The sequence below is a fragment of the Phocoena phocoena genome, chromosome 10 (genome assembly GCF_963924675.1).
Source record: "Phocoena phocoena chromosome 10, mPhoPho1.1, whole genome shotgun sequence".
NCBI lineage: Eukaryota > Metazoa > Chordata > Mammalia > Artiodactyla > Phocoenidae > Phocoena > Phocoena phocoena.
This window is the reverse complement of record NC_089228.1, coordinates 82,454,014-82,471,050: the sequence shown is the minus strand read 5'-3', so window position 1 is coordinate 82,471,050 and position 17,037 is coordinate 82,454,014. Positions and strand designations below refer to the sequence as shown.

General features: G+C 57.9%; 1 protein-coding gene across 5 annotated transcripts; it reads left to right on the top strand.

The window, feature by feature from the left end:
- Positions 1 to 2,298: 2,298 nt before the first annotated feature.
- On the top strand, positions 2,299 to 16,040 carry DDR1 (discoidin domain receptor tyrosine kinase 1). Of its 5 annotated transcripts, XM_065886249.1 has the most exons (18): positions 2,299 to 2,352; positions 5,084 to 5,216; positions 5,307 to 5,409; positions 5,610 to 5,838; positions 7,157 to 7,304; positions 7,565 to 7,673; positions 8,162 to 8,348; positions 8,459 to 8,705; positions 9,254 to 9,349; positions 9,467 to 9,618; positions 10,493 to 10,658; positions 11,351 to 11,461; positions 12,541 to 12,785; positions 12,956 to 13,083; positions 13,296 to 13,511; positions 13,978 to 14,212; positions 14,787 to 14,936; positions 15,049 to 16,040. In XM_065886249.1, the coding sequence occupies exons 2-18, from the start codon at positions 5,126 to 5,128 to the stop codon at positions 15,187 to 15,189; spliced, it is 2,754 nt and encodes a 917-aa protein (XP_065742321.1). In that variant the 5' UTR covers positions 2,299 to 2,352; positions 5,084 to 5,125; the 3' UTR covers positions 15,190 to 16,040. The 5 variants fall into 5 exon arrangements, with proteins under 5 accessions (XP_065742321.1, XP_065742320.1, XP_065742323.1 ...); XM_065886248.1 differs by lacking the exon at positions 2,299 to 2,352 and having other exon boundaries at positions 5,126 to 5,216; positions 13,278 to 13,511; XM_065886251.1 differs by lacking the exons at positions 2,299 to 2,352; positions 11,351 to 11,461 and having other exon boundaries at positions 5,126 to 5,216.
- The last annotated feature ends 997 nt before the right edge of the window (positions 16,041 to 17,037 follow it).

The following is a 17,037-nucleotide window of genomic DNA, read 5'->3' as shown; positions in this document are numbered from 1 at the left end:
CATTGGCTTGAAGGGGAGGGAAGCCCTGAATTGGAAGACACGGATGGGGGAGGGGTAGAGCCCCCCTTTGGGGGCTCAGGAGGACATGGGGGCCTCTGGAGCTGTGAGTGATTCAGGAGATGTGGGATGGGCTCTGAGGACCACGGATGGGTGGCTGGATACACTAGGTCTTTGGTACTACTCTGGGGGCCCCTGAATGGCTGGGACTTCCCTCTCTGGCCCCTGAGAGTCTCGGCTCAGAGCCTGGCATTCCAGCCGGCTCCAGCCCCCTTTCCTCTGTCACTTGACTCCACAGGGCCCCAGCCCTGCATCCCTCCCACTCCTCCAGCTCTGGGCTGGGTTGAGGTGGGCATCACCGACTAGGAATTTCTCCTGGGGGAGAAGGAGCGAGGGTTTCAGGATTCTATGGTTTCTTACACTCTCCGCAGTCGACCCCTCTGTCTGGCACCGCCATGCCACCTGGCCGGGGTCAGCGTGGGCCTGGGCTGTGGAATGTCCCACTGGGGTGTGAGGGGCTGTTCCTCCTTCCCTGACGGGTCTGGCTGTAGCTCAGCCGGGCCGCCGGCCCGGGGCTTCCCGGGAGCACAGCCCCTGGAAGGAGGGGCTGAGAGTCCGCCCAGGTGAGGTTACTTGGGAAACCTTGGCCCCACCCCCGGCCTGGCTCCACCCCCGGCCCAGCCTCTCCGGGCCCAGCTTCCCCAGCTGCCCTCTCCGGAGGGGTAGGTGCACCGGGGGAACCCTGGGGATTTGGTGGGAGGGGACGGTGGGAAGAGGCAATTTTCAGGGTGGCCATGGGGCTGCCTGTTAGTGAGTCCCTTAGCAGTTGGGGCGCCCTAGGGTTTGTGTGTTGACCCGTGAGTTGGAGTACGTGCCCATATGTGCCTTGGCCTCTCCCAAGGGCCAGCCTCTTCCTGGCAGTGCTTTTGTGTACTTGTCTGGGACTTCGTGTTTCTTTCTTGGGACTGTTGTCTGGGACTGCACGTAGGGTGAGTTTATATCTATCTACTGTGAGGTGCAATGGGGCAGAGATCTGCAGTGGCGTGAGACCTTACCCTGCAGGTGATTGGTAGGTGTGGGGTGTGGAGAGAGGTGGTGGGGCCCCAGGTAGCGCTGAGCGGGGTGGCACAGTTCCCACCACAGCCCTTCTGTCCTGCCCACCTCACCCAGCAGCTCTCCCGCTCTCTTTCTCTCACATTGGGTTTGTACCTCGTCTCTCTGCACCCAACTTCTCTGGATCTCGCGTACTGTTATTTTTTGTCTGTGCGTGATTTTCTCTTTGCCCCCCTATCCTCCTCCTCATCCCCACCACTCACCTTGTCCGGGCCTATCCTTGCCAGCGGTCAGAACCTCCGACCCCACCAGGGCAGAGCTGGCTGCCCTGAAGAGAACTCCCGGACTTTGAGCAGGGAGCCCAGGGGAACCAGGACCTCGGAGTCTGGACCCCAGGGTCCTTGAGAGGACTGGGGAGGGCCTTGTGGAATTATGGGGAGGAACTGGAGGTGGACGTAGAGAGAGGGGTCTGTTCCTACGGCTGGGTTGGGGTGTAGAGGACCAGAGGCTCAGAGGGTGCCAGAGAGAAGCAAGGTTGGCGGTGTGAAGAGAGTAGGTCTAGGAGGCCGGGTTGGACAGGTGAGCCCTGCTCCCTTCCCCCATTCAAACTCCTGCTGCCGGACCGGGCGCCGGGCCTGTGGGAACTTGCTCCTTCCCTGTGCCCTGGGGCTGCTCCCCTTCACCTCCCTCTCCAGGAACTGAGCCCAGAAAAGGGGGAGTAGGGAGGCGGGCCATCCCCTCGTGGGGCCTGGGAGTGGGGGAGGCCCTGAGCGGTTAGCCGCTGGCCCCCTGCTTGGGCCGTTCTTCTTTGTGGGGATCCTGGGGGGGGGGGCCGTGGGCGGGTGGAGGGGGATGGGCACGCAGCGTCGAGCCCGCGGCGGGGACTGAGGCACGGTTACCTGGGGGAGGCCGGGGCGCGCGGGAGAATGCGGGGTGGGCGTGGCGGGGCGGAGAGGAGCGCGGGGCCGGGAGAGCGGCGCCGGGCGTGGGAGCGGCGGGGCCGGTTCAGCCCGGGAGGGGGAAGGGAGGGCAGCGGCCCGAGCGCCCGGCGAGCGGGCGGAGGGGGGAGCAGGGAGGGGGAGGCGGCGCCTGGGTCCGAGCCGCCCCAGCCCTGGCTCCTCTCCCCGGAACAGGCCCCCGACAGCTGCTCTCGGGAGCCGCCTCCCGACACCCGAGCCCCGCCGGCGCCTCCCGCTCCCGGCTCTTGGCTCCCTCCGCCTCCCCCTCCCCGCGCCCCGCCGCCACCAAGGAGGCCCCGCTTCGGGGTCGGACGCCGGGGTCTGCCGTGAAGAGCGATGAGAGGTAGGAAGAGCGGCGGGAGGACCCCTGCGGGACGGAGGGTCGGGGGCGGCGGCCTGGGGCTCCGGGGGCGCGCGGTGGCCGAAGGATGAGGGCCTGGCCGGGAGGCAAGATGTTCCCGGACTGGACTTCGTTGTCCAGCGCCGCTAAGTCTGTCCCTGCCCGCCTCCACAGTGCTCTGGTTTACTGTCTGAAAATGGGGGGGGGAACCCCCCGAGCTCCGAGAAAGTGTGTTCCAGCCTTGAGGAAGGACCCCCTTTACCCAGTATGGAGGAACTGAACCCCAGGAAGACAGGTGCTCATATGTGGTCCTACTGAATCATCTCCCGGCCTCCTGGAGAAGTGGGCCTGTCCTCCTACTTGGCCAGTCTCTGCGGGCATCTACGAACTGTTAAGCCTCCATCCAGCCAGCTCCCAGTTGGGCAGCCTGGCCTCAGCCCAGCAGAGAGAGGGCCTGACACCATAACCTGCCAGTGACAGTCGTTCATCCACGGTTGGATGGTCAGTTGGTTCTGCCAGGAGTTACTGTCATTGCCCAGGGAGCACTATCCCCAGTGACCCTTCCCCGCTCCCTCCTCTCCAGCCTTCACCCTACAGGTCCCCTGCTGGCTGGACATTCCTTTCCAGCACCTCTACCCCCAGCCAGAGTCTGGTGCTCAGACTCGCTGTTGCTGAGGGCACATAGTGTGTCCAGAATTGAGTGGTACAGTGGAGATGAAAGCTGAGCATATGGGAAAATAGAGAAATGACTTTTTTTTGGTCACTCCAGCCACCCAAGTTTCCTTCTGTTCCCCACTCTCTTGACTTCCCTCTGGCTTGGTCACCGTGAGTATTAGGGGTGGGCCCCAGTTCTCTTGGGACCCTGTGCCTGAGGACCTGAGTGTGTGTCTCACACTGTCCTCTGTAGGAGCATGTTTGTCAGTTCATGTTCACAGGTGTCTGAAGGTGACTATTAACTAAGTGATGGGATTGAACTTGAAAGAATGCCGAGGTGTGGATGGAGGTGATGTGTGCTTGAGTGTCCGTCCATGTTTGCCTTGGCTGGGGAGTCTATGTGTGTAATGGATTTATGAGGATGTCACATGTGTCTGTCTCTGAAAGTCTGTAAGACAGTTGTGTGTGTGCGCGCATGTGTACAGAGCTGTGTGAGTGTTGTCTGGGGTGAGGGTTGGGGGTTGGGAGAAGAGGGCGAAGGGCTTGTGGCAGAGTGTTCCAGCCCCTGGCTTCCAGCCTCCTGCTGCACCCTGGGGCGGCACACGGGGGGCCTGATTGACTGATTGATTGTAGTGGGGTTGGGGTAGGTCTTCTGGGCCTGTCCTTGGTGTTTGTGACCCAGTGGAGAGAAATGGGGTGACAGGGTGTCAGCGAACAGATTGCCCCAGACGTCTCTCTGTGTGTTTCTCTGCTTGGCTCTGTGCCCTGCGCTTCGAAGCCCGCTCTGTTTACCTCCTGCTTTGTGTTTCTCGCCCTGTCTCCCCCTGCCTTCTATCTTCTGCCTGTCTTTGTATGTCTGCCCCGGGCTCCTCTTGCTTGCTCCGTCTGGCTCTGATGACTCATCTGGGATAGGCATGAAGGTTACCCAGGGGAACAAGGGCCCTGCTGTTCCCGAGAGAGGTGGGGGTGGAGAGCAGCACCCAGGAATTCCAGGCCGGCTGCCTGGGGCTCCGGCAGCTTGCTCCCCTGTGCCAGCTCCCAGACCCCCAAGGGACCAGGCGTGATGCTTCCGGTTCCAGCTCTCCTTTGATACCTGGGTCCCCCCATAATTCAGTCAGCCCCCTCAGCTGCTGCTTTGGAGCTGTGGGGTCTCAGCTGCCTCTTACATTCCTGCCCTAGAGCATTGTGGGAGCAGCTGGAGGAGGACAAAGGGATGGGGGAGTATCCCCCCACTCCTCCTACCTCCTGGGGTGACCTGGCTTCCCCGTCTTTAGATCCGCCCTCATCTCCCAGGCAACTCAGCCTTTTCCTCAGCCCTGGGCTCTTCCTTCTGAAGCAGTCCCCTTCAGAAACTGGGAACTGGGGGGATAGGATGTCGAGGTCTTAGGAAGGGAAGGCAGAGCAGGGAGAGGGGATGGAATACTTTGGACCTGATGGCAGAGAGGATCAGGGTTTGAGGGGTGGCACTAGGGATCCCAAAGGATTCCAGGGCCTGGAGAACTCAGAGCAGACCTCTGCTGGGAAGAAGACAGGTCAGGATCGATTTTCCTGGGGCTGGGGCTGGGGCTGGGGTTGAGGCTGGGGAGGGTAGATACCTGGGTTCATAGGGAGTTGTAGTTGGAATGGTTTTCCGGGGGCAAGCTGCCAGGGGCCCAGGGATTCTCAAGCTTTAATAGGCACAGGTCACCTGGTGATGGTGTTAAAATGCAGACTCTGATTCAGCAGGTCTAGGTTGGGACCTGAGATTCTGCATTTCTCCCAAGCTCCCAGATGTGGCTGAGGCTGCTGGGTCGGGGGCCAGCAGGGCTACAGAGGACACTGAGATTGGAAGGTTGCTGGGGTCCCCTGCTTCGCTTAGAATTCTGGTCTCCTAGGTGGGGAGGGGACCAGAATTTAGCTAGGTGTCTGGCACATGGGAAGCATTCTAAAAATATAGCTGATGCTGTTAAACGGTGACTGTTGTTGTCATTTCACTGCTATTATCCCCAAAGCAGCCCATCCTGTCTCTTCATTATTGGCTGTGAGCCAGTCTCCTTGACTGCCCTTTAACTAACCTCCCCCCTCATTATGTCCCCTGCAGAGATGTTGCCCCCACCCCCGTAGGCCCAAGGGATCAAGAGCAATGGGGCCAGGGGCCCTCTCATTTCTACTGCTGCTGCTGATGCTCTTGGTGGCAACAGGAGATGCTGACATGAAGGGACATTTTGACCCTGGTGAGGAGACTGGCTCTTGGGTCTCTGAGGGATGGGGCTTGGGAGACCGAGTTGGGAGCTTTGACCCTCCGTATGCCTGTGTTCACCCAGCCAAGTGCCGCTATGCCCTGGGCATGCAGGACCGGACCATCCCGGATGGTGACATCTCTGCTTCCAGCTCCTGGTCAGACTCCACTGCTGCTCGCCACAGCAGGTAGCTGGCACACCTGGGCTGTCCCGGAGGGAACCCCTGGGGATTCTACTTGCCCTTCCGACACTCTGCCCAAGCCAAGAGGCTTCTGAGAGGGTCGATGCCAATGAAGCCCCCCATAGTACTGGGCGGGGGTGTTAAATACTGGAGACAGAGGCAGACCTAGGGCCAGATGTTCCCTGTGACTTCCTGCGCCCTCCCAGGCTGGAAAGCAGCGATGGAGATGGGGCATGGTGCCCTGCGGGGCCAGTGTTTCCCAAGGAGGAGGAGTACCTGCAGGTGGACCTGCGGCGGCTGCACCTGGTGGCGCTGGTGGGCACCCAGGGGCGGCACGCAGGGGGCCTGGGCAAGGAGTTCTCCCCCAGCTACCGGCTGCGCTACTCCCGGGACGGCCACCGCTGGATGGACTGGAGGGACCGCTGGGGCCAGGAGGTGAGGCTGGCAGCGACAGTGCCCAGGGAAGGCTGGCTCTCCTCTGTCCCCCCGCTGTACCACCTATCCACTGGTGACTCTGCAGTGTGCGCCCTCTCTAGCCCAGACATCTCCCCTGAGCTCCAACTAGTGTTGCAAACCTGACCACTTTCCACTTAGATGTATTATGGTCAACTCAAACTTACCATAAACTTCTCAAGCTGAACTTGCGCCCCATTCCCATCCCAGACCTGCTCCTCCCCCAGCATTCTCCAGCTCAGGAAGTGGTACCACCATAAGCTAAGATGATATCCCTGATTCCTCTTTTTCTTCCACCTCTACTGCCAAAGCATCAGCAAGGCCAGTCTGTTCCACCTCCATGATATTTCCTGAATCTGCCCACTTCTTACCACCTCCACCTCTACCCCTAGGCCAGGACCCCACCATCCCCAGCTAGATGAATGCAGTAGTCTCCAAACTGTTCTCCTTGCTTCTTTCTCTCCTGAAGTCAAATCTCCACCTGGAGGCTACATCTAGGGTACCTGAGAAAATGCAAAGCAGATGACTCACACCTGGCTCACAGTCCTCTGCTGGCTTTCCTGCTGCCAGAACAAAAGCTGAGGTCCTTTGTGGGTGCAGAAGCTTAGCCTGTGCCGGCTCCTGTCCACATCCCTTACCCCTCTCCCCATTCTCGCTCCACCCGGGCCCTGCTGGTTTTCTCGCTGTTCCTGGTACATGCTAGGGCTCACCCCACAGCCTCAGGACACCTGCACTTGCTGTTCTCTGTGCCTGGAAAGCTCCTCCCCGAGCTGTCCACAGGCTCTCCTCCCTCCATTCAGTTCTCCCCGAAGGTATCACCTCCTCATAGAGCCTTTTCTGACTCCCCACCCCCAGCTGCCTCTTGTTTGTCACAGCTGTTTCTCCTACTGGACTGTCCTACAAGAGAGGGACTGATGCTCACCCCCAGGAATGTGCCCGGCTGGTGCAGAGTGGGTGCTCAGCCAGCATCTGCTGAGTGAACAGAGGGAATGGGTGAAGGAAGAGGGGAAGCCAGAGCAGGGGTGCAGAGCCGTGAGGGACTGGATAGAACCTGGGCACAACAGGACGAGAGACTTAGAGGTCAGGACAGACCATCAGGCCCAGAGAGGTGTCAGAGGGCTCTGCTGCAGCCCCGTGTCTTACAAATGCCTGGCTGTACTCCACGCCTTGGGTGCTCGGTGCCACCCTTCGTGGGTCTCTGTGGCCACTGTGGGCTGGGCCAGGGAGCAGCTGGTGGCTGGGAAATTACATCTGATCTGGAGCCTTCCTCCCCCATCCACCCCTGCATCCTGGCCCACAGGTGATCTTAGGTAATGAGGATCCTGGGGGAGTGGTGCTGAAGGACCTTGGGCCCCCCATGGTGGCCCGACTGGTTCGCTTCTATCCCCGGGCGGACCGAGTCATGAGCGTCTGTCTACGGGTGGAGCTCTATGGCTGCCTCTGGAAGGGTGAGTCATTCAGACCCCTGAGGATTCATTCCTGTCCTGGGGACTGGGGAGTGGGAATGGGGGAGAGGGGCATCCAGGATCCTCTGTCCTGTTGGGAATCTGTCACTCTGAGTGAGGAGGGGACTGGCCAGCATTGCCTCCTCCATGCCAGTGGCCTGTGGAGGGGTTACGAGAGAGGGACCTGAAACCTGCCCAGGCCTGATGCAGGGGTCGGGGATGGAGGCTCCGTGCCCCTAACGCCCCTCCTCCCCCTGCCCCAGATGGACTCCTGTCTTACATGGCCCCTGTGGGGCAGACGATGTACTTATCTGAGGCTGTGCACCTCAACGACTCCACCTACGATGGACATACCACACACACCGTTGGCGGGTGAAAGAAGCGGGCCCCGCAGGACATGGAGCCTGGGGTGGGAGAGTGGATGGAGTGGGTGGGGGAGGGGGTTGTCTGGGCAGCGAGAGGGAAGAACTGCAGAGAGCGATGGCTTAGGTGGGGCTCAAGGGACAGGTCCAGGATTGAGGGATAGCACGGTGACCACTAGCTAATGTGACCCTTTGTGCGAATTAGAGAAAGGCCTGCCTCTGCTAAGACACTTAAATCTGTTGCAAACTGTCACAATAAATACATTGTAGGTTGAGCGGTGTCCCTTAGAGGCGGTGCCTTTGTATAGCATGTGACTTCAAGGTGCCCTAGAGAGTCCTGGGTGGGGGTAAGAGAGAGCTGTGTGAGGTTGGGGCAGGGGTGGGCAGTTGCTGGGCTACGCTGGCCAGGCCACTGGAGGATGGGGGTTGTAGAGCACCCAGATAGGTGACACTTTCTTCTCTTCCACCCTCTTCTTCCTCGGCTCCCCTCCTCTCTAGGCTGCAGTACGGAGGTCTGGGCCAGCTGGCAGATGGCGTGGTGGGGCTGGATGACTTTAGGAAGAGCCAGGAGCTGCGGGTCTGGCCAGGCTATGACTACGTGGGATGGAGCAATCACAGCTTCCCCAGCGGCTACGTGGAGATGGAGTTTGAGTTTGACCGGCTGAGGACCTTCCATGCCATGCAGGTTAAGTGCGGCCAACTCCCAGGGAGGGCTCTGAGACCAGGGTGAGTGCCCTGGGGTGCTCGCTCGGGCTCTCCTGGACTTGACCTTGTGTCCTTCCTTCCTTCCCCCAGGTCCACTGTAACAACATGCACACGCTGGGAGCCCGCCTGCCTGGCGGGGTGGAGTGTCGCTTCAAGAGGGGCCCTGCCATGGCCTGGGAGGGGGAGCCCGTGCGCCATGCCCTGGGCGGCAGCCTGGGGGACCCCAGAGCCCGGACTGTGTCAGTGCCCCTGGGCGGCCGAGTGGGCCGCTTTCTGCAGTGTCGCTTCCTCTTTGCTGGGCCGTGGTTACTCTTCAGCGAAATCTCCTTCATCTCTGGTAAGCCCCTGGTCTCTGCCCAGTTCCCAGCCTCTGGGATTACTAACCCATAGTGCCCTCGAATAACCACTCCCGGCACCAGTGAGACTTTACAAGTAAGGCTGCCCTAAATAATTTGAACACTTCCCTCCCCCTTTCCCCCTGCCTGTCTCAGTCTTTCGTTTATGAGCCCCTCACTCACGACTGATGTTGAGCAGTATGACTGTGGTTGTTAAGATATTGAGATATTCTGTGCTGGTTGAGAAGTAGCCTCTTCTCTAAGCCTCCTGACAGCCAGGATCCCCCCGCACCCCGGGCTCTCCTCAGGAGTCCCGCTTCTCCCCACAATCCAGCAACTAAAAGATTAACATCCAGCACCGCCACAACCGTCCAGGACCCTCCAGGATCCTGTCCCACCGCCTATCCTGGTTGGTTGGTACATACACTGAGTATCAGCCCTGCTTTTACTCCCCACCCAATAATAGAATTCCCTCGGTCTCATGCATGTGTGCCTCCCTTTCGTCGCCTCCTCCCTATCTGACCTCCCCTTTTTTCTTCCTTCTCCCCAGATGTTGTGAATGACTCCTCCCTGGCTTTGGGGGGCACCTTCGCACCAGCCCCCTGGTGGCCACCCGGCCCACCTCCCACCAACTTCAGCAGCTTGGGTGAGCTGCCCTGGGGCCCCCGCCAGGGCGTGTGGGTCCTGTGTCACCAGTCCTCCCTGGGCCCCCTCAGCCTGGGTGGGAAGCCACCCGTGGTCCTGACCCTTCTGCCTCCACCAGAGCTGGAGCCCAGGGGCCAGCAGCCTGTGGCCAAGGCCGAGGGGAGCCCGACCGCCATCCTCATTGGCTGCCTGGTGGCCATCATCCTCCTGCTGCTGCTCATCATCGCCCTCATGCTGTGGCGCCTGCACTGGCGCAAGCTCCTCAGCAAGGTGGGCAGAGTGGCGTGCGGACCCTTGGGCTACTGGGGGTGGGGCAGCCTGGGGAGGGATGGGCAGGATGTGGGCGTGGAGAGTGAGGCCAGCGTGTGTCGGGACTCCTGCGTTAGTTAGGATCCAGCAGGGACCATAGAGCACAGTCGGATGAGAATAATTTGAGGGAGGCTTAGTAAGGAGACCACGTAGAAAGATGTGGGCAGGGTGTATGTACATCACGAGAAGCAGTGCCGTTCCCCAGGCCTGGTCACTACCATCCCTGGGTCTGTGGGGTGAGAGGAGGAGGCAGTTACTGGAAGGCGGGAGGAATCTAGGAGGAGTGTGTGGAGAGGGCGCCTGAGAGGGGCAATGGACTTTGGTTCCAGGATGCAGCTCACCTGGGTCCATCCCTTGGGGAGGGGCTGGGAGAATAAACACCCTGACCTCACTTCCTGTCTGCCCTCCAAACTCCTGCTGGGGCTCCTATCTGGCCAAGCCAGACCCAGCCCATTGACGCAGTCCACACTGATCGACCTCTTGGGGCAGGAGCCCAGCGGGAGAAGGTGGCGAGTGGAGCTAGGGGAGCGACTGGAAGAAGTGCGGCACACCCTAAGCCCACGTCTTCCAGGCCAGAGTCCAGTGGTGGGGATACACATTACAGTTAATAGTTATGGACTGGTAGGATTTGGGTTGGAATCCCATTGTGGGACATCGGGGAACCCACTTAAATGCCCTTGAGTCTTTCTTTACCTGAAAGATGAGTTAGCAGTACATATGACTACAGGACTTCGTGAGGACTGAAGGAGGGAACACGGGTGTAGGGTTTAACCAAGAGCTGGGAAGTGCGCGCCGAGCAGTAGCTGCCCTTAACATTCCCGTTCCCCATGACAAGGCCGAGCGTCGGGTGTTAGAAGAGGAGCTGACGGTTCACCTCTCTGTCCCTGGGGACACCATCCTCATCAACAACCGCCCAGGCCCTCGAGAACCACCCCCTTACCAGGAGCCCCGGCCTCGTGGGAATCCGCCCCACTCTGCTCCGGGTGTCCCCAACGGCTCTGGTAAGACCTTCCTTGTTCCAGTCCCACCTCCGTCCTCTGCCTGTCTTCTCAGTGTATCCTTTTTCCTCTCCTTTACCATTCCTTTCTTTTACTGTCTTCCCCAGTTTCAACTCATTTTCTTATTTCTGTGTCCCTGTTCACAGCCTTCTATATTACTCCATGTCCTTACCATATAATCTCCCTCAGGAATTTTCCATGCATTACTCACAGTCCCCAGTGCTCTCATCTTGTTTCTGTGCCCCACACACTTCCCTCTCTCATCTCTGTTGTGCCCTCTCATTGTGTCTTTCTGGCTCCTCCCCTCTCTCCTAGACACACTATGTTCATTCCATCCATCTACCTAGATTTATATATCCACTCATCATTCATCCATCTGTTTGTTCATCCATCCATATATATTCATACGTCCACTCATCCATCCATCATCCATCCATCAACCGTGCATCCATCCATCATCTATCCATGCATTCACTGTCCATCCATCCAGTCATCATCCATCCATCATCTGTTCGTCCATCTATCACCTATCATCCAGTTATCCAGCACTCTCCAGATGCTTGTTTTATTCCATTTCTGTCTCTTAGTACATTCGTTCTCGTCAGCCCTAGTCTTGCCCTATTCTGTGTCTCCCTGTCTGTCTAGCCTTGAGTCTCATCCCTTCCCCGTGTTTCCCCCCCTCCTTCTCCCGACAGCGTTGCTGCTCTCCAATCCAGCCTACCGTCTCCTTCTGGCCACTTACGCCCGCCCCCCTCGAGGCCCGGGCCCCCCCACACCCGCCTGGGCCAAACCCACCAACACCCAGGGTAAGCCCCTCTGCCCCTAGTCTCTGCCAGGCTCCCCGTACCTCTACTGGGGCAGGGAAAAGTCCTCACACCTTGCACTCCCTCCTCTCCCCACTGTGGCCTCTTCTGCTCTCCTGAGCTCCCAAGGAGGAAGCTCTTGTGCCCTTAGCTCTCCTCTGCTGCTGCTTGCTCCTTTTTAAGGCCTCCCCCTTGAGCTGAGGAGTAGAAAGCTCCCTGGTTCTCAGCTCTGTTCCCTTCCTCCTGTTCCACCCCATCTCTTGAGCTCTCCAGAGCCAGAGAGGAGGTTGCTATGGTGGCTCCAGGCTCTCTTACAACCCTTCCTTCACTCTCCCCTCTCTCTAGAGCTGCAAGGAGGGCCTCTCCCCCAGTGCTTGCCCTCTCCCCCGACATGTCCTCTCTCTGCTCACGCCCCCGCCCTTCCTGTCTGCTCTTCCCTTCTGTGTTACCTTCTTCTCGTCACCCCTTCCCCAGGGCCAAGGGGGGACAGCTCTGCTTCCTCTCCTCTGTCTGTAGACTCCATGTTGCGTGGGCTGTGAGGAACTGTTTTCCTCTCCCTCTGTGTGCCCCTGTCTCTGCTTGTCTTTGAGCTTGGTATGTTGGGTCAGGGAGGGCTTGGGTAACCATGGCAGGGAGGATGAAAGGATGAAAGCAACCGGTAGAACGGCTACGTGAATGGCAGTGGCTGGCGGTGAGTGGGTCATGGGTTTGGAAATTGGAGGGTGACCGGATGGCTGGGACCATCCTTCTTCCAATGGTGGGTAGAGGAATTCCACTTGGCAGCCAAGACTTCTTTCATGGTCTTGGACTGTGCTGGGATCCCTAGAGTACAAGACCTTATGACATTCTTTGCTCAACCATTTCCACTGCCTTGAAAGCTCTGTAGCAGCTAGCTCTCATCCCATGCCAGCGCCTTCTCTGTTTTGAGGCTGGCGGGTGGAATACCAAGGAGAGGAGGGTAGACCCAGTCTCTCACCCACCTGGGAGACGGGGCGCCTCTGGGAGACGGGGGTGTGGAGAACCGTGGCTCTCGGGGGCTGTTCCTGATGCCTCGTCCTGTCTTCTTTTCCCTCATCCTGTAGCCTGCAGTGGGGACTACATGGAGCCGGAGAAGCCGGGTGCCCCGCTTCTGCCCCCACCTCCCCAGAACAGCGTCCCCCATTATGCCGAGGCTGACATTGTCACCCTGCAGGGTGTCACTGGAGGCAACACCTATGCTGTGCCTGCGCTGCCCCCAGGGGCAGCTGGGGATGGGCCCCCCAGAGTGGATTTCCCTCGGTCGAGGCTCCGCTTCAAGGAGAAGCTTGGCGAGGGCCAGTTTGGGGAGGTAAGAAGGATTCCTGCCCAGCCATCAGCAGTGTCTGCCTCTCTCTGCCTCTCTTCATGCCATGCCCAGATATCCCCCTTGGCTGGGAAACCATCATCTGTGTTGTCCCAATTGACCGTGTCTCCTTGGTGAACCTTGTGACCCCCTACCAAATCACCTTCTTTCTCCAGGTGCACCTGTGTGAGGTAGAGAACCCTCAAGATCTGGTCAGTCTTGATTTCCCCCTTAGTGTGCGCAAGGAACACCCTTTACTTGTAGCTGTCAAGATCCTACGGCCAGATGCCACCAAGAATGCCAGGTGAGGACCAGGGATGGCATCTGGAAGAAGGGGGGGGGAGGCCATGAAGAGAGGGGAGCAATCTAGAGAGAAACATGGTGGAGACCAACAGTGGGGGAGTGTCTGGGAACTAGTGAGTAGAGGCTGGGGAGTGGGGCACTGGTTTGTGGGAGCTGGAGGGAAGCTGCAGGTCAGCCCCTCGGCATCCCACCACCTTCTCCCTGCTTCTCCAGGAATGATTTCCTGAAGGAGGTGAAGATCATGTCGAGGCTAAAGGACCCAAACATCATCCGGCTCCTGGGCGTGTGTGTGCAGGACGACCCCCTCTGCATGATAACTGATTACATGGAGAATGGCGACCTCAACCAGTTCCTCAGTGCCCACCAGCTAGAGGACAAGGCGGTGGAGGAGGACAGAGATGGGGAGGCGGCCCAGGGGCCCACCATCAGGTACACAAGGGGGTCTCCTCCGTTCCCCTCACTCCAGCTTAGAGGGAAAGGGGGAACGTGGGGTGGGCAGGCAGGTAGAGGTTCCGGGAGGGGGCCTGGCATGAGACACATGTGGCCATGTTCATCTAGAACTTGAGGGGAAGAAAGGCTGGAGATTACGACAATGAGGGTGGTGAAGGGACTTGGACCCTGTCAGGAACTTCCCTGTGCTCTCTCGCCCTCACTGTCCCTGAGTCCAGATTGTGGAGCATAACAAAAGCGGTAGTGTCCTGGGGTCGGATGAGCTAAAGAAAGGTTGAGTGGGCATCTACCCACTGGCCTCCACCAGGGCTTTCCATCTGCGCACCAGGAGGAGGGGTAACCCAGTCCTGGGAAGAGGGCTCTCCTTCATCTCCCAGGAATCTGTGAGGTGGGGACGAGTCTAGGGCTGCCCCTATGACCTGCTGTTGTCGGCTTCTACACTCAGCTACCCGATGCTGCTGCACGTGGCGGCCCAGATTGCCTCGGGCATGCGCTATCTGGCCACACTCAACTTTGTGCATCGGGACTTGGCCACAAGGAACTGCCTGGTTGGGGAGAATTTCACCATCAAAATCGCCGACTTTGGCATGAGCCGGAACCTCTACGCCGGGGACTATTACCGTGTGCAGGGCCGGGCGGTGCTGCCCATCCGGTGGATGGCCTGGGAGTGCATCCTCATGGTGAGAGGCCCTGAGAGAGGCGGGAAGGGAGGGGCGGTTAGGGGAGCACTGCCTGCCACTTAAGCTCTGGGATCTTGTTCAGTCACTTGCCTTCCCTGGACTGCAGTTCTCCGCATCTCTGAAATGAGGCTTTGGACCAATGCTCTATAAGGTTCCTTCTGGCTCAAGGGACTGGAGAAAGCAGAGAGTTATGGTGTGATTGGAAAGGGTCCAGGAGCCAAGGGCGAGTGTGAGAGATGGAGTCAGGGTGGCAGAGAGAGAGAGAGATAAGGAGGCTAGAGATAGAAGGCGATGAGTTGGGAGAGTCAGGACCAGAAAATGGGGGGAAGGATGGGTAGAATCGGGAAGAGGTGGGGAGAGGACTAGAGCACAAGAAAGAAGGCAGAGCCAGAGGAGAGGAGCAGGCTTAGTGGGAAAGAGGGCCAGCTAAGGAGGGTGGACCGCCGGGGGTTGGGAGGGAGTCAGGTGGGTGTGAGGATGATGCTGAGTGGATGTGGGGTCCCAGTGGGGAGAGGAGGAGGGTCTCTGTTGACTGATGCCTTTCTCTGCCTCTGTTGCCTTATGCACGCACCAGGGGAAGTTCACGACTGCCAGTGACGTGTGGGCCTTTGGGGTGACCCTGTGGGAGGTGCTGATGCTCTGCAGGGCCCAGCCGTTTGGGCAGCTCACCGATGAGCAAGTCATCGAGAACGCGGGGGAGTTCTTCCGGGACCAGGGCCGGCAGGTCAGAGCAGAGGGGAGGGAAGATGGGTCTGGGGGTCCAGGAGGGCCAGAGCCTGTCATCTTGGGGACTAAAGAACATTTGCCTGCCTTTCATCCACGCTGCCACAATGCAGGTGTACCTGTCCCGGCCCCCAGCCTGCCCACTGGGCCTGTATGAGCTGATGCTTCGGTGCTGGAGCCGGGAGCCTGAGCAGCGGCCACCCTTTTCCCAGCTGCATCGGTTCCTGGCAGAAGATGCGCTCAACACAGTGTGAATCACAACACCCAGCCACCCCTCCCTCAGGGAGGATTCAGGGGAGGCCAGCGGCACTAAACAAGAGGAGCTAAGCGCACCCCACTCCATTCCCCCTCCTGACCGCCCTTCACCTCTGAGAGAGGCAGTGTGGCTGAAGGTGGGCTGGGCCTGCCAGGGAGCTGACGCCCTCCCTTCCCCAGATATGCTCTCATGCCCCCTTCCTGCTCCTCTTAGAAGCCCCTGCCACCCACCCAGCTGGCCCTGTGGATGGGATCCTCTCTGACCTCCTCTAGCCATCTCTTGGGGGAGGTGGGAGAAAATATAGGGCAGACACTGGACCTGGCCCATTGGAGCACCTGGGCCCCCCTGGATAACACTGGTACCTGGAGAGAAGGCTGTTGCCTCCAGCCTCTCTCTCTCTCCGTCACACACTGGACCCCACTGGCTGAGAATCTGGGGAGTGAGGAGGACAAGAAAGGGAGAAAGGGGTTCCCTTGTGCCTCCTCCTGGGATTGCCCTCAGCTTTGGCCTCCCTCCTCCATCCTATGAAACACTGGACTTGGGGGTGATCCCTACCCCCCCCCAGCCTCCCCACTTCCCATCTGCCCTGTTGTAGGTAGAACTTCTCTAAGCCTGTATGTTTCTGTGGAATAAGTATTGGGGTTAGGGGGGAAAGAGAGCAATGGCCCATGGCCCTGGGGTTGGACATCTCTATGGTAGCTGCCACATTGGTTTTTCTATAATCACTTGGGGTTTGTACATTTTTGGGGGGGGAGAGACACAGATTTTTACACTAATATATGGATCTAGCTCAATGCTATTTTAATCCCCTGCACTAGGCAGGTAATAATAAAGGTTGAGTTTTCCACAGCTACGAGTGGGTTTCTTGGGGTTTTGGTGAAATCTGCCTCCTGCCCCCCCAAACCCATTTCCTTTCTTCCTTCCCCTCTTTTTCCCTCTTCTTCCCATTCCATTTCCCAACATGTGTTTTTCCCAGCATAGCGTTCCGTTTCTGCATAAGCCAGGCCCTCGCCTGTGGGACCTAAGGTCCCACATGAATATGGAGCTCTGCAGGAGACCTGGAAGGAGGTGGATTAGGCCAGCGGTCCTAACCTTGTCTGACCCATGGACCCCTTTGGCAGTGTGGCGAGGTCTACTGATTCCTCCTAAGAATTATGTTTTAAAACCCGTTTAAAAATATTTCATATATATATATAATATACAATTATGATTACACATGTATAACAGGAAATCAAAGCATTTACCAAAATGTTAAAAAAATGATATAGTAACATGTGCTTCTTTTAAATATATTTAATAATAAGACCTAGTAGCAGGTGTAATAATTATTGATATTTTCAGAAAGTAATGAGCATAAATGATATTCAGAGATTTCTACAGCTATAGTGGGATATGAGAATAGCTGTGGTGTCTGTCAGTGACAAGTCACAGGTACTGCTAATATACTGGGGGTTTTGCTCATACTCTTACTTGGAGGAAACGCTAAATTTCAGTTAGAAGTTAATAAAAATAGAGATGTAATTCTCTTCTTGCCCAAATTCTAGGAAACCCTCTCCCACTGTCTGTACCCCAGGGTCTGGAAGTCCCAGGAGGAGAATCCCTGTATTAGACTGATCAAGTGTTCAAATAACAAATAGGTTTGAATCGTTTGAGAGCCAAGCCAAGACCCTAAATTATCTCAGAGGCTTGGAAGGATGAGCCACAGCTGCCAAGAAAACATTTAACAGAGTTCAAATTTGGTTGTAATGAAAAAAAAAAAAAAATCAGTTGCAAGTATGGGAAAAGGCAGACCCATACTGATGGCAGTTCATGTGAAATAAAGACCCTGGGGTCTCAGTTGATGACA